Source organism: Manis pentadactyla, chromosome 4 (genome assembly GCF_030020395.1).
Source record: "Manis pentadactyla isolate mManPen7 chromosome 4, mManPen7.hap1, whole genome shotgun sequence".
Classification (NCBI taxonomy): Eukaryota; Metazoa; Chordata; class Mammalia; order Pholidota; family Manidae; genus Manis; species Manis pentadactyla.
Window position 1 is genome coordinate 11,067,287 of NC_080022.1, and position 18,730 is coordinate 11,086,016.

The 18,730-nt window shown below is 51.2% G+C and overlaps 1 protein-coding gene across 1 annotated transcript in view; it reads left to right on the forward strand.

The window, feature by feature from the left end:
• The window catches only part of FHAD1 (forkhead associated phosphopeptide binding domain 1), a 115,041-nt gene that overhangs the window by 78,591 nt on the left and 17,720 nt on the right, over positions 1 to 18,730 (forward strand). The window contains exons 20-26 of the mRNA XM_036914302.2: positions 3,077 to 3,184; positions 6,988 to 7,161; positions 8,930 to 9,155; positions 10,690 to 10,774; positions 12,725 to 12,831; positions 14,508 to 14,667; positions 15,862 to 15,994. Coding sequence (XP_036770197.2) covers positions 3,077 to 3,184; positions 6,988 to 7,161; positions 8,930 to 9,155; positions 10,690 to 10,774; positions 12,725 to 12,831; positions 14,508 to 14,667; positions 15,862 to 15,994 — 993 coding nt within the window. The remainder of the gene's footprint in view (positions 1 to 3,076; positions 3,185 to 6,987; positions 7,162 to 8,929; positions 9,156 to 10,689; positions 10,775 to 12,724; positions 12,832 to 14,507; positions 14,668 to 15,861; positions 15,995 to 18,730) is intronic.

An 18,730-nucleotide genomic window follows, 5' to 3' on the forward strand; every position in this document is an offset into this window, starting at 1 on the left:
GGCGCCTCACACATGGAGGGGCCTCTGTGTAGGCAGGCCCTGCTCAGTGACCTGGGGAGGAGAGATGAACTCGGGCAGAGAGCCCTGGGTCGGAGTCTGGGTCCGTCCCTCAGCCAGCGTCCTCCTCTCATCATCAAAAGAGAATATGATGCAACCCAGTGTGGGCACAGTAGAACACTCCCTACAGCCCAGCATCCCGGCTTCACAGAGACGTGAACACTGCAGGGTGAGCTGGAATAGACGGGTACATGTGCGCACGCAGGGAGTCACAGCAAGGAAGTGCCAGAGGCCAGCACCTTCTAGAATGGATGAGAAGTGCTCCCAAAGGAGATGGGAGGGTGGAGAAGTCTGAGTGCCAGGCCCAGGCCGAGCCAGAGACATCCCCACGCAGCCAGCTCTGCCAGCCTGGGCACAGGGCCCGCCAGCCACCCCTGCCTGGGGCCACCGTGGAAGGCTGGGAGGAAGGATGCCCCTCAGGTCAGCCCGAAGTCCCCAGTCATGCCCTAGAAGTCAGAGAAAGACTCTTGGGGAACTGGAGGCCAGGGAAGTGGGGCACTCAGTGACTAACTTCTCCATGAGGTGGGCCCCAGGGATGGGGGACACAGACACATGCTGGCCCTCTTGGAGCTCCCGGAAAAGGAGTGATGACTCCGTGAATGGTTTAATTCTGTTTTCATTCATCCAGCCACAAATATTTACTGAGCACCTGCTGTGTGTCAGGCCCTGTCAGGTGTTGGGAAGACCACAGTGCACAAGGTGGCCTAGGGCCCTGCCCTCCCAGGGCTTCCAGTCTAGGGCGGATGGACAGACAACCATGTAAACAAATACACTGGATGACTCCGGAGCCCCAGCACAGGGGCACAATCAAACAGAGGGCGGGTTAGAGAGTGACTCGCAGTCAGGGAGGACCTCTCTGAGGAGGTGACCTCTGAGAGACTGGGAGTGGGGGAGGAGCACCAAGGGAGGGTGGAGGAGAGAATGCCACTGAGTAAAGTGGCCCGAGTGTGAAGGCAGGCACCTGAATTAACCAGGGGCCAGAGGCAGGGGCGGGGGCAGGAGGAACTCCCTGAAGCCAGGACAGTGTGGAAGCCACGTGAGGGGTCAGACGGGGGAAGCTGGAAGGAGACACAGCGGGTGAAGCAAGTTATGGCAAGAGAGCTTATGGGCTAAAAGTTTGGATTCTGGTTCCATTTCTGGCTCTGCCCTAACATGCTTTGTGACCCTGGGCAAGCCCCTTGCCCTCTCTGTGCCCTCTTCTGTAATGTGGGTGTAGTGACAGCCACCCTAGAGGTTTGTCCTGAGGAAACAATGCATTCATTCTAAAGCATCTGTCAGGAGAGGTCAGAGTCCATGTGGGGTAGGAAGGATGGTGTGCCCAGCCCAGGGGAGGGGGCAGTGTTGGGCAGTCAAGCAAAGACCTTGCCAGTGGGACTGTGCCTGCCTGTGCAGGGAATGAGGACAGAGCAGAGCACAGGTGGGACGAGGGAGCACCATACAGAATGGGCCTTGTTAAGGGGTGGGACCCAAACTGTTGTCAGCAGCCTTCCACACAGAGTTCTTCATATATATGAGTTGGGGTGGGGTCTCAAAGCATGGGCTCCTGCTAGATGGCGTGGCAGACCCTGCCAGCCTGAGTGTGAACGTGTAAGAATGACTCCTGCCTCCACATAGGGTGAGTTTGAATCGGGATGACCGGTAAGGCACGGTCCAGAGCCAGGTGGTTGAATGGTCAAGGCAGGGCACTGGCATCCAATTTTGCACCCCCACTACCTGGTGGTGTGACCTTGGCATGTTATAGTCTCCATGTCCTCACCTGTAAAGCAGGGATAATTGGGCAGAGACTAACTGGGGGTTTGCAGATTAGATGCATTAATGCATTCAGTACCTGGTGCCAAGAATTAAAGAGTGGGGAGCATCGTCATTATTTTCATTTGTAATATGCCAAGCAGCGTGTAATAGGAGAAGGGAAAGAGCCCTTCCGGCAGAGCATGCGGAAGGTGGCTGGTGGCCTCTTACAACTAGCAGGATGGGGTCTGGACAGTCTTAAGCAGACTGGGCAGTGGGAAAATGCCAAGCCCGTGCAGGGAGGTGAGTCAGAGCCCAGGTGGGGTGGGGAGGCCTGGGTGCAGTGCAGGGAGGGCTGGATGGAGGCCTTGGTCTGAGGCTATGTTAAAATAGCGGGGCTGTTGGGAAGCTCATCTCTTCCTCCAGGGCCACACATCCTGAAATCTCATTCCATCCCCAGCATAGGTTCCCTATAACAATTTTCAGTGGTTTTCCTTTTTGCGAAATAATGTATGTTTGCTCAAGAAAATGTAGAAGCTACAGACCAGTAAAAAGAAGAAGATGGAAGTTACCACAGTCCCAGTCCCCCAGAACTGTGTACGTTTCAGTGCCCATCTCTTCTGGCTTTCATCTATGCATATACTTGAAATGTTTCCCCATGGGCTTCATATTTATGTGGGAGCACAACGGCAAGTTGCAACAGCAGCAGGCAGTTTCCAACCTCATTCTGGCTGTGCACCTCCTGGGTGAAGGTGAAGCTCCCCGTCCCCCGACCTATGGAGTATATGGTCTCAGTTTCAAACCGTCCCGGACATCAGTTTTTGGACTCAAGCCTTTGTAGGCTGGGGAGAGACCCCTGGCGTCCTATGAAGCCCCAGGCTCAGGCCTGCTGGGACAGGAAGCATCCTCCCTCACCCCTTTGCTCCTCCCAAGAAGCCAGGTACTTCCCAGCAAGGGCCCACGTTGGTTCAACACATGCCAGTTTAGTTCTGGCTCAGCACCAGAAGCCTTGACCCGAACACTCACCAGCATGTCACTTCCTGAACACCGGCCCAGAAGTCCTGGATGGTGAATAACTAACTCCTTTATGCACATGACCAACCCAGTGTGACTTCCAGGTTGTCGCCCTGGTGAGCACGCCAAGATTCTCACCCATCCCTCCTTGAGCGCTCGCTCGCTCCCAAGCCCTGACTCACCGGTTTCAGCAGTTACTAATCCCGGCTGCCCTTTACGGCGTCACTTCCCTCTTTCTCGTGCACACTTCCATAAACCACTTGTCACTGACTTCCAGATTTCAGAGAGCAGCATCGCCTATGAGAAACACAAAGCAAAAGAAGCCATAGAGAAGGAAAAGAAAAGGGTGCGGGACCTGGAGAGCCGCATAACCGAGCAGCAAGAGGTATTAGTCCCGGAGAGGGCACCACGCACAGGGGCCCTGCATGGCTAAGAGCAGGGCCAGCGGGGGCAGGCGTCCGCAGTCAAATCCGACCCCTGCCACTCGGGCTGTGGGACAGTGGGCAAGTGCCTTACCATCTCTGTGCCTCCTTTCCCCATCTAGGAGATACAGATGATACCGAGAAATCATGCTCCTTGAACTGTAAGGCTTCATTGCTAACATACACAGAAAATGTGGGAAAGTGCCTGGCACTCAGGGAATGCTGTGTGTGTTGGCTGCTTTTATCATTTGTTGTGCTCACAGCTAGGAATAAATGCAGGGATAGAATCCACACCCAGGACTCTCTGGACCCTTCATCATCGTCACCTTGCATGGGCTCAGCTGCCTGGGGGGAAAGAGGGAACATCAGGAGATGGATGCCTAAATTTCTGGCCACTTTGATCAGTGTCTCCACCAGAACTGATCAGTGTTACCATCGCCTTCATGATCAAATGGCATTTACGGGGAGGAGCAGAAACGGTTCCACACGACCCTGTCATGGGCTCCTCCAAGCTGCAGGGCATAACGCAGCCCTCCTGGGTCCCAACGGTACAAGGGACACACACACACCACCTGACAATGGTGCCTTAAACTTGAATACAGGTAAATTTCAAAGGGTTTTCAAGACCAGACAGGACTAAAAGGGTCTTTGAGTCTACTCACATCAATCTTGGATTACTTTCTTTGAAAGAAAGGTTCCCAGACATTGGCGTGCATAGGGTCACTGGGGTTTTTTTGTAATGCCTGTTTAAATCTCACCCCAGATATTCTGGCTCGCTTTCTATAGGGTGGACTCAGGAATCTGCATCTTCAGAAAGCAGCCCAAGTGGTGGTGGTGCACTTGGACCAGCACAGCTCGAGGGAGACTAGGATGCATAAACCACATCTGGATTACACACCAGTCCTGGGCACCAGTGTTTAAGACGGGCCTTGACCAACTGGGGTGTGTCCAGAGAAGGCAGAACAGAGCCCGTGAAGCGATGGGAGACTTGTCGGCTCTGGGCTGTCGCTCTTACAAAGGAAGCCCTGGTGCGGGCTCCACGCTGCAGGCTGAGAGAGCCCCGGAACCGCCATCTGTTTACATCTGAAACAGCCTCGTTTCCCCACCTGATTTACCACGGATCCTCCATAAAATACTTCAGTTAGGGGTACGAGGAAAGGAGAAATTTAAAAATTTAAAGTAGATTAGTCGGGACATAAAATGGATCATAAAACAAGACTAATACAAACAACAATGTGTATCATGAGATCAGTGGATGGGTCACAAGCTCTTCTGCCGCAGTCACAGTGGAAGGGGAAGCCCACCTGGCCCTACAATTTGCTAGACAGAAACGGACCAATTGCTCGTGGGAATCAGACCATTCTTGGTACTCAACCCAGAGAGAATCTCCCCTAGAGGCATCATATGGAGGGCTCTGCAGTGCGACGAGCAACGTCCTCACCCAGCTTTAGATGCTTTAGATGGCACAAGGGTGACCTCAGAGGACGAGGGCTTGTGACAGCTCTCCAGGCAGGCTGCTGGCATTGCAGCAGATGAGGAGAAACAGGACTCCACGCCAGGACTCGCCACCTAAGCCGTGCCCCATGGCGTAGTTTATTTGCATGCTGTTTTACTTATTTATATACATGAAAAAGCAATGGAAAGACTGGTTCCATTCACACAGGCAAAAGTAGGATTTCTGTAAGAGAAATCGGAGAGAGGGGAGACAAACAATGAATTCAGACCCATGGGGACAGTGAACCTTGTTCTGCTGTCCTCGAGTAAGGTGCTGGGCTGCTGGCAAAGGGTAAAGATGCCTGGACACGTGCTCTGCTCTTAGGCAGCTGCACGGCCCATCACAGAAACCATTTCAGCGTGTGGCGGATCCTCCGGGGCGTCTGGAGTGTTTTCGCTGCGAGCTGTCGGTGACAGGCTGCTCTGTGGGATGCCTGCCAGGTCCTCAGTGAACACCTCCTTACGCCAGATCTGCACGTAGTCCGCACTGGGACTTCTCAACAGTAACAGTGATGTTCAGACCCCAAAAAGCATCAGGTCAATTCAGTGGTGACACAAAGAGAATGAAGCAACTCCCAGGTGAGGCTGGCCGGAATTACATGGCGAAAATAGATTGTCTTGTTTTGTTTTGTTTCTTAAATCAGTTTCCTGTCCTAGTTGTAATAGGAGCATCTGTTTCTCTAATATGAAAAATACAGAAAATCACTCAGAAGAAAATAAAAACTGCGCATAATCCACTGAGCAGTTGCCGCTAGTGACATTTTGATATGATTCCTTCTAGACTATCTACATGTTGATCATCATTACGGATATTAATGGTATCAATTTGTTACAAAGGGATTTACAGGGTTGTACTATGCCTGCTGATTGGGGTGGGTTTTTTTTTAACTTAATATATTATAAAATATGTATTTATATCATAAAAATGCCTCCATGTCATTGAACATCCATCCTCCCACAACCCGCTGTTGAAGGATGACCTGGGTTTGCACTATTAGGTGGGCCCCTCCCCTGTGGCCGGGCACTGTTTCTCACTTTTTACTAGGCTAGCAACCCTGTGTCGGTCTTTGTGCACATGTGTGGTCAAGATAAATGCCCAAAAGCAGAATTGCTGGGTCACAGAGGGTGAACCTTTTCAGGCTCATGATGCACATTCCCAAATGACCCCCAGAAAGGTCGTGGCAGCTTACACTGCCAACAGAGTCTGAGAGTGCCCAGTTATACCTCTCAAGAATATGTGCTAGGTTGGATGAAATAATGTTGGTGAAGGCTCTCTACGGTATGATTCCAGCCATATAGCTTTCTGGAAAGGCGAAACTGTGAAGACAGTGAAAAGACCAGGGGGTGGGGGCTGCTGGGTGAATAGCTGGAGCGCAGAGGTTGCTTAGGGCAGCGACACTACTCCGATACCGTCATGGTGCGTGCATTCGCCCACACCCAGAGAGGGCACAGCACCAGCTAACGGAAGCTACGGGCTCTGGGTGAGGATGAGGTGTCAGTGTAGGCTCATCGATTCTAACAAATGTCCCACCCGGTGCCGGATGCTGACCCTGGGGGAGGCCGTGCATGGGAGCTAACGGGGCATCTGAGAAAGCTCTATGCTTTCTTCTCAATTTTGCTGTGAACCTAAAACTGCTCTTAAAAAATAAAGTCAACTAAGTAAATAAAGTTCATTGAGTCCCCATCACAGTGCGTTTCACAAAGCCCACATCCCTTGTGGTTTGAGAAGGGACTCAAGGAGAGTAGAATTTGACAAAGTTTGGAAGATGGGTTCTGGAAGGAGGAGTACATTGCACAAGGACACGGCGAGTGGCATCCAGGCTGGCAGGAGCCTGGAGGAAAGAGGGCAGGTCATCCCAGGGCAAAGACATGGAGGAAAGCAGAGGAGTGTCCTGAAGGCAGGTCATGCGGGGAAGGGGGGAAGGGACTCGGCACATCTACCCTGGAAAACAGATTTATAGAGAGACATGACAGCCCTCCTCAAATATTTAAAGGGCTGGCTCATAAAAGAGAAATAAAACTTACTCAGTGAGCTCCAGGTGACAGAACTGAGCTACAAGACCAGAAATCACAGGGAGACAGATCTCTGCACAGAAAGAGAGCTGTATAATAGTTGGAGCCTTCCAGAGGAAAACGGGCTTCGGATTTTAAAAAGATCACCCAAACAATAGGAGAACAGAGTTTACGTCCTCTGAAAACAGGAGAGGCGGAGGTGAGGGCAAACATTTATTCCTGAGTTTCTGTTAATTCGATTTGTTTGTGGTTTGTCTAGGAAATAGACTTCCAAGCACAAAAAGAAGAAAATTTAAATAATAAATTAAATGATGCACTGGCTATGGTAGAAGAGACTCAGAAATCAAAGATGGCTGAAAGTCTAAAAGCAGAGTGCCTCACCTTGAAGTTAAATGAAACAGTAGCTGAACTGGAAACAGCCAAGACAAAAATAGTAAGTTGGCGCCTTCCGGGGATGGAGAATCTTGCCCTCCGTGCGAGTTCCCAATGCCATGAGAACGCATGGTTCAGACAGAGCCTCGCTGTGGCGCTGTTGATGTTCTGGGTCAGATAACGCTTTCTTGGGGAGTGGTCTTGTGCGTTACAGGAGGTTTAGCACCACCCCTGCTCTCTACCCATTAGATACCAGGAGCACCCTCCCCTGAGTTGTGACAACCAAAAATGTCTTCAACTTTGCCAAATGTCCCTTGGGGGTGGTGTCAAAAGCATCCCCTTTGGAAGCACTGGTTTAGTGTGGAATGTAAACAGAGGCCACGATGATGATGCCCTCTCTCCAGGGCATGGAAGGCATTAGAATACAGTGTCCTCACAGGAGCAGGCGGAGGGACTGAGCAGCCCCAGAATGTAGTGATGGATGACTGTTCCACAGACTGTAAGATAACGTTTTTAAATGTTATCTCGGCATTCAAGGCCCTCCACGATCAGGGATAATGTTGTGCCTGTCTGTCATTCATACCTCTAACCCGCAGGTCTGTGGGCAAGAAGGGCAAAAGGCCTCACCTGGTAGACGTGCACAGAGTGAGGCTGAGGGGCCAGAGCTGGAGATGTGGCACGTGGCCATTGCTGTGGCCCAGAATCATAAGAACCTGCACACTTGGGGTGGCAGGAGTCGCTATACGGAGAGTTACAGGAGAAATGGCAGGACGTGATAAGAGTGATGGGACATGGGTACCAAGGAGAGGGAGGTGCCGAAGGAGACAGGCAGGCCCCAGGCCAGAGCACCTGGGAGGATGACACGGGGGTGGCACATGGATGGAAACATGATATCCAGGGCAAGGCGGCGAGTGGGGGAGGGGCTCTGGGAGAAGGTGAAGAGCTCAGACTAAGGCGAGGGTGGGGTATCAAGTTCAAAGGTGCCCCAACTTTTCCTGGTAAAATACATCTGTGGAGAGAGTAAGACAAGATGTCTAAATTTAGAAGATAGGCTCATTGGTGTGGTTGTCAAAACAGTGGGTGGGTGTGAGCTTCTCAGGCAAAGTTTGCACATCGGGAGGAGATTGGAGGCCAGGGCCCAACACGCCAGCTGGGAGTGAGGAGCAGGAGCCTGAGGCCAAGACAGCCTAAGGTGCGGGCAGAGGGGCAGAGGGGGCAAGGCGGAGGCCCCAAGCTGGGAGCCTGGGGAAGAGCCTCAGGGAGGAGGGGGCGGCCACAGGGAAGGGTCCCACCACCATATGGGGGTCATTGGTAATTCTTGGTTTTAAGCAATACAAATTCACTCACTTTTTTCTTATAAAATTGTTCATTACTTCGACAAATGTCTGTTGAGCATCAGGGTCCAGATGCTGGGGCAGGGATCGAGGCACTGATGCTGTGGACATATTGGCAAATAAAACATCAATGTCTGCTCTCCTGGAGCTTACATTCCAGTGGGAGTGAAAACTAAAGGAAGGGGCTGATTCAGGTGGTAATAAGCCCCTCGTGGGAAAGAAAACAAGGTGGTGGAATAGAAAGTGCCTTGTCAGGCTGCTCTGTCAGATAGGCAGTCAGGAGGGGCCTCTCTGAGGGGGTGACATGGGAGCTAAGAAGGAGCCAGCCATGCCGAGAGCTGGGGGAACATACATGCAGCACAAGCAGCACATGCAAAGGCCCTGGGGTGGGACTGAGTTCAGTGCCTGGGGGCACAACAGGGGCCTAGCATTATTGCTATTACTGCCATCACATCCAGCTGCCAAGAGCACATTCATCATTCCCTGTGTTCCCAGGTCACGATGGAGGAGCAGGCGCAGTTGCAGCGGTACACAATAAAGGGACTCCAGGAAGAGCAGGAATCACAGAAGCACTGCTTTGAAAAAGAAATCATGGTATACAAGGAGCAAATAAAACAGCACGCCCAGACAATCGTAAGCCTAGAAGAAAGACTTCAAAAAGTGACAGAACACCACAAAAAAATAGAAGGGGAGATTGCAACTTTGAAGGACAATGTCCCAGGTTGGTCCAAAGAGACGCCAAGGAAATCTTAGTGTTCAGGGCAGGTTCTGATTCTCCTGTGGGTTACAATAGGCTAATGGATAAGAAAAGGCCATGCCTCACTTAAAAGCTCACTTAATCTCTGGAGGACCCCTGTCCTTGTTACACAACAAGGTTCGGGGCCCTCAAGGCCCAGGTAAAGCGGAAGTAACAACAATGAGTCTGGACGTCCTTTGTGCCGAGCCAGTGAGCCAGGGAGACACACAGGCTGCCGGGGCTCTTAGGGGCCAGAGCAGCATAACAGGGAATCATCTTTTCCACGTGAAAACATCCCATGCAGGGGCCTTTCAAAGGCTTCTTTTGCCCTCAGCAATTTGAGACTTTGTCTAATGTGTTTTCATAACCAGCCAGAGTTTGTCTCTTAAAAACTAAACCCAAAAGAGGCTGAAAAATGAACCCAGAGTTGGGAGCAGGTATTCACCCTTGGTCATTTATGACCAAGCAGACACGTCTTATCGCAAAGACATAAGCTCTCAGAGAGCTTTCTGGAAGTAGAGGCTCAGGCCAGGGTTTCTTAACTCGGCACTGTTTGGAACCAATAAGCCTTTATTACGGGGCTGTCCTACACATCACGGGGTGTTGTGCAGCATGCCTGGCCCACCCACCAGAGGCCAGGAGCACCCCTGCCCCAGTGTGACAACCAAACTTGCCTTCAGACATTGTCACATGTCCCTCAGGGGGCAAACTTGCCCCTGATTGAGAACCATGGTCATAGTCTCAAGCCAGTGACAAGCTTCCAGGGCTCACCTCATGAATCATTCACTCAGCACTGTTAACTGAGCATCTGCTACATTCCAAGCTCATTCTCGGCACTGGGGATGCAGTATGGACAAGCCAGGCAGGGTCCCTGCAGTAAACCAGTGAACAGGGCACCCTGACAAGGGCATGGGGCAGAGCTCAGTTTCCAGCCCAGGCCCAGGTCAGAGGGAGGAGGTCTAAGCTGGAACCTGAAGGGTGACGAGGGCTTTGTCACCCCACACTTAGATCCGTGCCTGCCACAAAGCCATAAAGCGGACATCCCATAGCATCTGTTGAGTGAACAAATGGGCGAGTGAACATGTGGCTGAGGGTGAGGATGGACACTGGAGGGCAGTGGGTTGAGAAGGAGTGGGAAGCGAGGACAGGACAAGACTTGCCTGGGAGGAAAGGAGGAAATAGCGCAGGAGGTGCGGCCCGGCGGATCCATCTCCACCTCCCGCTGCCGTGGCAGAGAGCTTCCTAGCCGGTGGCTTCCGTCACTCCTGCACAGTTCCCTCATCTGTATGTGGAGTCAACGTGCCCTGCCTTGTAGGGTAGCTGGAAAGATCTCCTGAGCTCTTACATGGTGGGTGGGCAGCCTGCAGTGCAAAATGCATGGTGGGTGTCCTTAGGTGGAGAGGGCTGCAGGTGCAGAGAGGGCTTAGAAGTTGGGAAAGACACAGGTGTGTTTATGAGCAAAGAGGGAGGGAAGCTTCGGTCGCATGGCTGTCACACACCCGCCTGCCCTCTGATTCAGCCCAGGAGGAGGAAATACAGCAAGCCCCGCCAGCAGCGCCTCCCCCGGGGAGCAGCAGCAGAGATGCCGCGTGTGAACCCTGGATGTGAGTACCCAAGGGGTGTGTGAGCTCCAGACCAAAGCCTGCTTCAACCACGTCGTCAGAATCTGAAAAAGGAGGCAGAGTGTGGGGTATCCTCGCTGTTATCTGAATGTCTCAATTCCTTTAGCAAGTCAGAATGACATCATGGAAAGACCTAGGTAGATATGTGTTTGAATCTCAGCTCAGCACTTCCTAGTTGTGTGGCCCTGGGCAAGTCATGTGTCCTTGCTGTGCCTTAGCTTCCTGGTGTGTGAAATACAGAGGCACATACCAGACTCGTGGAAACTGCTCAGTGAATGCTGACACCCTGCTAGCTATTTCTCCCGAGCCCCTACTCGAGGCCAAGCCCGTTCCTAGGTGTCATAGGCAGACAGTGGAGGTTTCAGACAGTGGAGACCACTTTTGAAAGTGGTGGAGTAGGGTCCTGGAGAAGGGGAAAGTTAAGAGTTTGAAAGAAATGAACTTGAAGACCCCTCCCAACCCAAAAGTCTGTACCTCAAGGAACTGACAGTTTCTGGAGAAACAAAACCCCATGGGTGGGAAAGATCCAGAAGCCCACTGCCACGCAGCGTATGAACAAGAGTCACTCATGTGATACAGAGAAAGGATCCAGAGAGTTCCTCAAAAGAGACAAACCACCAGGCCGATCCTTGCACCATCCACCAGTTAACCGAAGTCTAACACCATGAGGGTTTTACCCCAAAGAGACAGAGATTCCCAGCCTCCACATTTTGAAAATGTCCGAACTGACTCCTTCTGGTAGAACACTTTCTAAAGGCCACATAGCCATGACTTGAGAAGAGCTGAACCCCACGCTGCTCTTCTCTGGTCCACCTGGCTAGCTCGTGTGCACCCTTTAGTTCTAAGTTTTATCCTCAAGTTGGAAGAGTACTAGCTAGCCAAGGATAGACCGATAGATACATAGATGATAGAGAGATGAGACAGATGGCAGACAGGCACACACATACGTACGTGCATATATGTAGTTCTGTCCATTCCAGTGTTCGCCAATCTTTTATTTTGATTGCAACCTGCCAGTATTTTGCTTAACTTCATAATAAACTCTACCTTCAAAGGTCTGTATAAGAAGAGCCTGGCTTTCAAAAGCCTGTGAACTCAAATGAAGTGACATTATTACCTGCCCAACGACTGAGGTTCTGAGACCCCTAGGAGTGGGTGAGACACACTCTTCACACACGCATACAGTGGGCCTCCCTCAAGGCAGGGGTGTCTCGCACTTGCTCAGAAACGTATCCAGGTTCTTTGCATTTAACCCCCATCAAGGCACCTCACCTGCCATTACCACTGGGCCCCCTTCCCTTGGAGCACAGCTCTGCTGGGCCCAGCCGTCTTTCCTGAGCCAAAAATGCCCTGCCTTGGGGTGGGCGCATTCCCAGCTCACCCGCCCTGTGTCCCCCGTGTGGTGATCTGGGCCTCAGAGCTCACACTTCCACAGAGGGTGTGATGAACACCATTCATTCACTCTCCATCACCTCTCTCCGTCAGGAATTTTGAGCTGGTGAGAGTATGGAAGCCACACTGTCCTTCCCTCTTTCTCCTTCCTCATCCTCAAAGAACCCCTGGAACCCAAAAAATAGCCTCCTCTCCTCTTTCCACCAAAGACCAGGAGCCCCCAGCATATCAGTTTATGCTGAGGACGCTTGAGCAGGAGGAGGTGCCGCCCTAATGCGAGTTCTGTTTCAACCTCAGACCAGCCCTAGCTGGGATCCTTTGCTCTATCTCCATGTATTTTTTTTTATTAATGAAGTGCATCAAAATGAACTTTTGTTCTGAGAATTTTTAAAGAGCGTGCGTACTGCCCCGGCGGGATTGGTATCACGTGGACCGTGATGGCTGGAGGGTCCCTCTGCATTTGTGCTTGGCTTCTTGCAGGCACTCTGGTCACCATGGAGACTGAGTTGGACTGACTTTGCCTGTTCTTGTGAATTGCAGAGAGGACTTACTGACTGCTCAGAAGGAAATCGTGTCTCAGCAGGAGCTCATCCTGACGTTAAGGAAAAACCTCACCGAAGCCCATGGCCGAATGTCAGATTTGAAAGGTTTGTACAATTGCCTGTGTCTTTGACTTTCTGACCCACTTCAGGAAACGAAAGAAAAAGGGGCTTACCAGCTGGAAAGCTTGGCATTAAAAACCCCACTTGACCTTTCCTGTTATAGCCCTTGTAACTGAGCATCAGCAAAAACTATGTCCTGGACACAGCACTGATTCTACAGCAAGGGGCACAGGGAGCATCCTTAGACGGCTCAGACCTCAGCACTCAAGTGCAACTTTCTTTTTTGGAGAGAATCTCCCTCTACCAGAGAGGATTTGTGTCTGGAAGCAAAGGCTTGGAGGGCAATTGTGGGCCCACCTGGGGCGGGCCAGCCTGCACAAGCCCTAGCACTCTGCAGCTTTGGGACTCAGGGCAAGGTTCGCTCTCCAGGCCTCCTCTTCCTTTGATGCAAAATCACCTGCCATTCACCTGCTTCCTAGGGTTGGTGTGGGCACCAGGGGCCCCCTAGAGTAAGGCTAACGCTGAGTTCTCTCTTCCGAGCAGACACAAAGCATTCTGGCTGAATATCCTACTTTGCTCCTCTTCTCTCCTCCCCATCCTTCTGTTTCTGCCTCCCTTCTTCTCCTCAGAACCTTCTCCTTCCCTTCCTTAGCCTCCATCAAGCCAGAAGGCATAGGCAGGCAGGAGTCAGCAGATAAAACTAGTTTGGGGATGTGGAGGGAGGGTAAGGAGCGCTCTTCTTATCTTGTCCCCATCCCAAACCCTGTGTATTCCAAACCTTCAGTGGCATTTTCTCCCTATGGCCACACTTATTAGTATCTCCCAGGCACTTACGGCTGAATTTTTCAAAGAGTGATTTTTCCTTCCTAAGGCATGAGAAAATGTAGAGAGGCTACAGTGTCTAATTCTAGAGTCAGGAGACACTGGACTCAGTTCTGGATCTGCTATTAGCTGCATGACTTCAGGCACGTCCCTTTACCTCTCTGAGCCTCTGCATCTCTCTGCATCTGTGAAATAGGGATGTTAATAGTAACTGCCTTATAGGGTTTCTATAAAAATTGGAGGGAATGCATATATCTCAGTTTGGGTTTTCCCTGAGACCAGAATTCCATTGCAGGCAGCTTATCTGAGAGATGATTCCAGTAAAGAGCAGCAATGAAGCTGGAAGCAGGACATGAAAGGAAAAAAAGCAGATAATGCTGTTACAGTGGAGGGAAGGGGAGGAGGGGGCAGTGCAGTAGGAAACTGGAGTTTATCTGCAGGGCATGCTTGGGGCAGGGTAAGACCACATGCCTCTGGGCTGCCCACCGAACGGTGAGGGTGCTGGGCTGTTACTCCAGTCTGCACCTGTCACTGGTTGGAGGCTCTTGCACCTGGCAGATGCATAATCAGAGCAGGCTCCAGAGGCCTTAGAACACCCTTAGACAAACAGATGCAGAAGCAGGCAGCTGAAGGTCGCTGGAGTGCCCCAAAATGCCACAGGCACACAGGCAGGGCCCTGACAGCATCTGCCGTGCTGGTGCCTCCTAGAGCCAGCGTGCGCTGAAAGGCCACGGTGTGGGTCATTTTGCTGTTTGCTAAGATGCAAGCAGATCTTCTGCCCATTACCAAAGCCGCCTGAGAATTCCTGGAGGGTGGACCGGCCACATGGTTCTTGTAGATCTGGCAGACCTCCTGTGGCCCTGGCGGACACCCCTTCACCAGCTTTCCTGTCACTCCAGGGGAACTTAACGAGAAGCAGAAGATGGAACTGGAGCGGAATGTGGCACTGGTCGAGCAGCAAAGCAGCGAGCTGAGGATGCTCAAGGCAAAGGTGGCGCAGATGACCAGCTTGGTGGAAAAGAAACACAGGGAGCTGGAGGCTCTCAAGGAAGCACTCAGGTGTGTGGGAAGGTCCGCATGCCGTGGGGATCCCAGCACCCCAAGTGCCCCAGGACCCTTGCGCAAAGAGAAGGGGCTCAGTAAAGGCTGGTCAAAGAGCTGAGTGAACAAATGGATGGATGGATAGATGGATGACACATTTCATTGCTTCATGGCCTCATCACTTAAAACAGGGCCTTGCTTAGTTCTATGCTTCTTAAATATTCCTGCCCAATATTCCAGATGACAGGGCTCAGCTTCAGTGCCACTTCCTCCAGGAAGCCCTCCATCCCTTGCCCTCACCACACATAGCCAAGGACTCCTGTTTTGCCTGCAGCCCCTGAGCCCCTGCATTCCACCTACCCTAACACTTCTCACATGGCCATTGCCTTATTTAATTGTCTGCCTTCCCCATGAGGACCCTTGTATATAGACCTTGCCTGCTATTGACTCCCAGCATTCACACAGTGCCTGGCACATAAGGGAACTTAATAAATATTGATTGAACAGTTGTACAAATGGGATGTCAGAGCTTAAAATAAATATAAAATTTTATTGTTATCCCATGGTTTAGTCTAAAAAATACACATGAGTTTGCATTTTCATCCATTGCCTGTCCATATTTCAACATAAGAGTAATGATTTCCCCAAGAAAGTTTGGGTAAAATCATCATCTCATGTATACCCTGTAGCTTCATGTGCCTCATGGCTCACGGTCCAGACAGATTCACATAGTGGTTAAAGGAACAGGTTCCAGACCCAGCTTGTCTGGGTTCAAAGCCAGGTGCTCCACATGCGCATTCCATGGCTACAGGTAAATTGCTGTGTGTCTCCTTCCCTGCATAAAATGGGGCAAAGAGAGACCCCTACCCATGGGATCATTATAAAAACCAAAAGAGTTAACATACATGAAGTGTTGGGATTCACAGTCATGCAGTAAATGCCTCGTAAATGCCACAGCAGGTGTACCCCAGAACCAATGTAGGAAGCAAGTGTGGGTAGGTGCCTGCTGCCCTGGTCATGATCCTCCAAGACCCTGAGACTAAAATCTCCTGAAATCTACAGGCAGGAGACTTGAAGGCTCGAAGGCTTCAGTTACCTGTAAAAATGGCTTCAGTTACCTTTTCCTGTTCTGGGTACAAAGGTAACACGGGTTCTCAGAAGTTCGTGCTACTGGCCATCCTGCTGCCAGTGACTCATCTGCTCTGCCCTTAGGGCCTCCCAAGAGAAACACAAACTCCAGCTGCACAAGGAGAAGGAGCAGAAGCCCAGGAATAAGGCCCAGATGTGTGACATCTCGGTGCAGATAGAACCAATCCCCACCAGTGTGTTCTTGAGCAGCCAAGAGGTGAGTACCCCATCCAGGCACCCAGAGGGATGTGCTAGAAAACAGCCCAGGGGCGACTTTCTTTGCATTTGAAAATATTTTACATCTAAATTCCAAAAGTACTACTTGCTTATGGGAAATGTGTGAAGTGAAAAGCGGCATTCCCCCGCGGCATTCCCCGAGTTAGGTGGCCAGCAGTTGGCACGTGTGCCCTCTGGCCTTGTCCTCACTCAGCCGCGACTGGGCAGCGGTGGGAGATGGGGCTTGGGGCAGGGTGCCTGGGCTCCAGCCCCGACTCCTCCTCTCCGAAACCCTGTGGCCTCAGGGAGGTTCCCAGGTGCTGGATCCCTTGTCTGGAAAAGGGAAATAATGACAGTCACCACCTTATTAGTTTAGTTCTGCAAAGAACTAAATTTTACTTAATACACACAAACCTATATAGACATATATTTACTTTTTTTTTGCAAAATAATGGTACCAGGCCATACATATTCTGCAACTTGTTTTTTCCCACATCACACTATTTAATGGGCATCTTTTCAAGTAAGCATGTACAGATTTATCTGATTCTTTTAAATGGCTGCAGAGAATTCCATCACGTCCTTTTTATCTGCCCTGCCCCTGCTGAGGGGCATTGAGGTTGCTCCTGTTTTCACGTGTTGCTCTGGTTAATATCCTTGTAAGCATGTAGAACAACTTTCTAGATGTGACACTGGGGGTCAGAGGACATCCTAAATTGTGTCTGATAGGTCCAATCTGCCCTGCCTTTTATGTACCACGGCTACCTGTGATGCCTTCTCTAGGGGTGGCTGCCCAGAAGCCCCCATGCACAGCACACAGAGTGGGTGTCTTTGAGTGAGGCCAGCCTTTGGCACACTGCTCTCAGAGTGGCACACACATCCTGCCCTGTGGCTGAGACTGGGTGCCCCCCATTGTCCGTGATGGGCTGACTGGGGGTCTACTGGTTCCTCATCCTGGAGTTTCCTGGGGTCCAGGGAAATCCTTTTACCCTGTGCTTGATGAAAGCAGGCGTTTCAGTGATGGACTCTAGATTTTCACTAGGAAACAGGGCCAAATGTGTCCGCTGGCTTTGCTACTTTCTCAAAGATGCCTTTCCCCTGCCAAGCAGCAGTGAGCCAGGGCTGTGCACAGCTTGAACGAAAGGGCTCGGCGGCCCAGCCAGCTGTCCCTGGCACCGATCGCTGTCCAGAGCCCTGACACCGTGTCTCCTTGCTGCTCGGGGGTGGCTGAGAGCGGGGGCTGCAGCGGGTCTCCCTCCCATCTCAGTCCTGTTGGAGTCCCCAGCTCTTAGGGCAGGGGACTTCAACACTCATTCAGAATTCACTCTTTCACTCATTCAGAAACTGTTGAGCACCTGCTGTATGCAAGGCCCTGAGCTGGGCACGGAGGAGGACACACAGTGTCCCCACCCCCACCCCCGACCAGAACCCCTCCACACGCGTTTGCGAGAATGGATTGTTGACTGGACGCCTGGATGAAAGTTTCTATCATGAGGCGGGATTAGTTGAGGAAGATGGGGGAGGGAGGCTGCAAGATAAAAGGAAAAAGTATTTGTTCCTTCTCAGAATGACTCCCCACACGCAGGCTACTTCCTGCTCTCTAAGCCAGAGTGGGTCAGAGGGCTTAAGGGTTGTATGAGAAAGAATCTCCATCTTCTCTAAATAAACAGATTCCCAGAAAAGCCATGAGTAAGGGTCACATCGGGCTCGGGCGTACTCTTCAGGCGGAGTAGAGGCTGTCACCAGGCCTCGCTGCTGCAGCTGCCCTGCCCCCAAAGGGAGGTAGTCCTGCCTCCTCGCCGCACTCCTGCACATGAATGTGCGCACGCACACACACACACACAAACACATATTTCAGGTATTTACTCCCAGAGCAAGCATACACCCTCAAAGAGAGCAAGACCAGTGTAGAAGCAACCTGGTAAGTAGACCAGGTGTACAGCGTTTAGGCAGGTTGGAGCCAGGAGCAGGGTCAAACGAGATCCTACTAAGTACAGCCAAGTGGACCTGGGCTCCTGAGCCCTGGTCCCAGGTAGAAGGCTGGGGCAAGCTCCTGCCAGCCCCTGTTCCAACCTCCATTCATTCAGGTTCCATATTTGAGCGTCTACTAAGCCTGGGCCCAGTGCTGAGCTGAGGATACTGCAGTCTACACAGAGACAGGTACTTTGCGCTCACAGAGCCCATGTCCTGCATAGGGAGAGCCAGGCAGTGAGCAAGTCAGTACAAAACAGATTGCCCAGGGCGCCTGGGACGCATCGTGTGGGCCTTTAATAAGCATCTACTGACTCACAGAAAGAGTGAATGCCTCCCTCTCCTCCACTCAGTTTTCTTGGTATTTATTACTTTCTGGAATTCTTTACATGCCTGTCTGCTTGGTCGTCATATCTGTCCCATTGAAATGAGCCCACAGCAAGCAGAGCTAGTCTGCCCGGGTCCCTGGCCGCTGCCCAGTGCCTAAAACAGTATCTAGCCCATACGTATTTTTAAATGTATGAAGTGAACCAAGTGATTATTATTTTTAAATTGCTATCTTTCTTGCCATTTTGACTGGAACCTTCTCTAGCAACAGTATCTATAGCTGAAAAACATTCCCAAGATCCCATCCCCTTTCCAATTTTTCTCTCGTCTAGCATTTACATATATTTCCATGTTTATCTTACTTATCGTCTGTCTCCCTACACTAGGATGCAGAATCCATGAGTTTGATTTTTTGCTAGTTTTAGTCACTGAGCAGTAC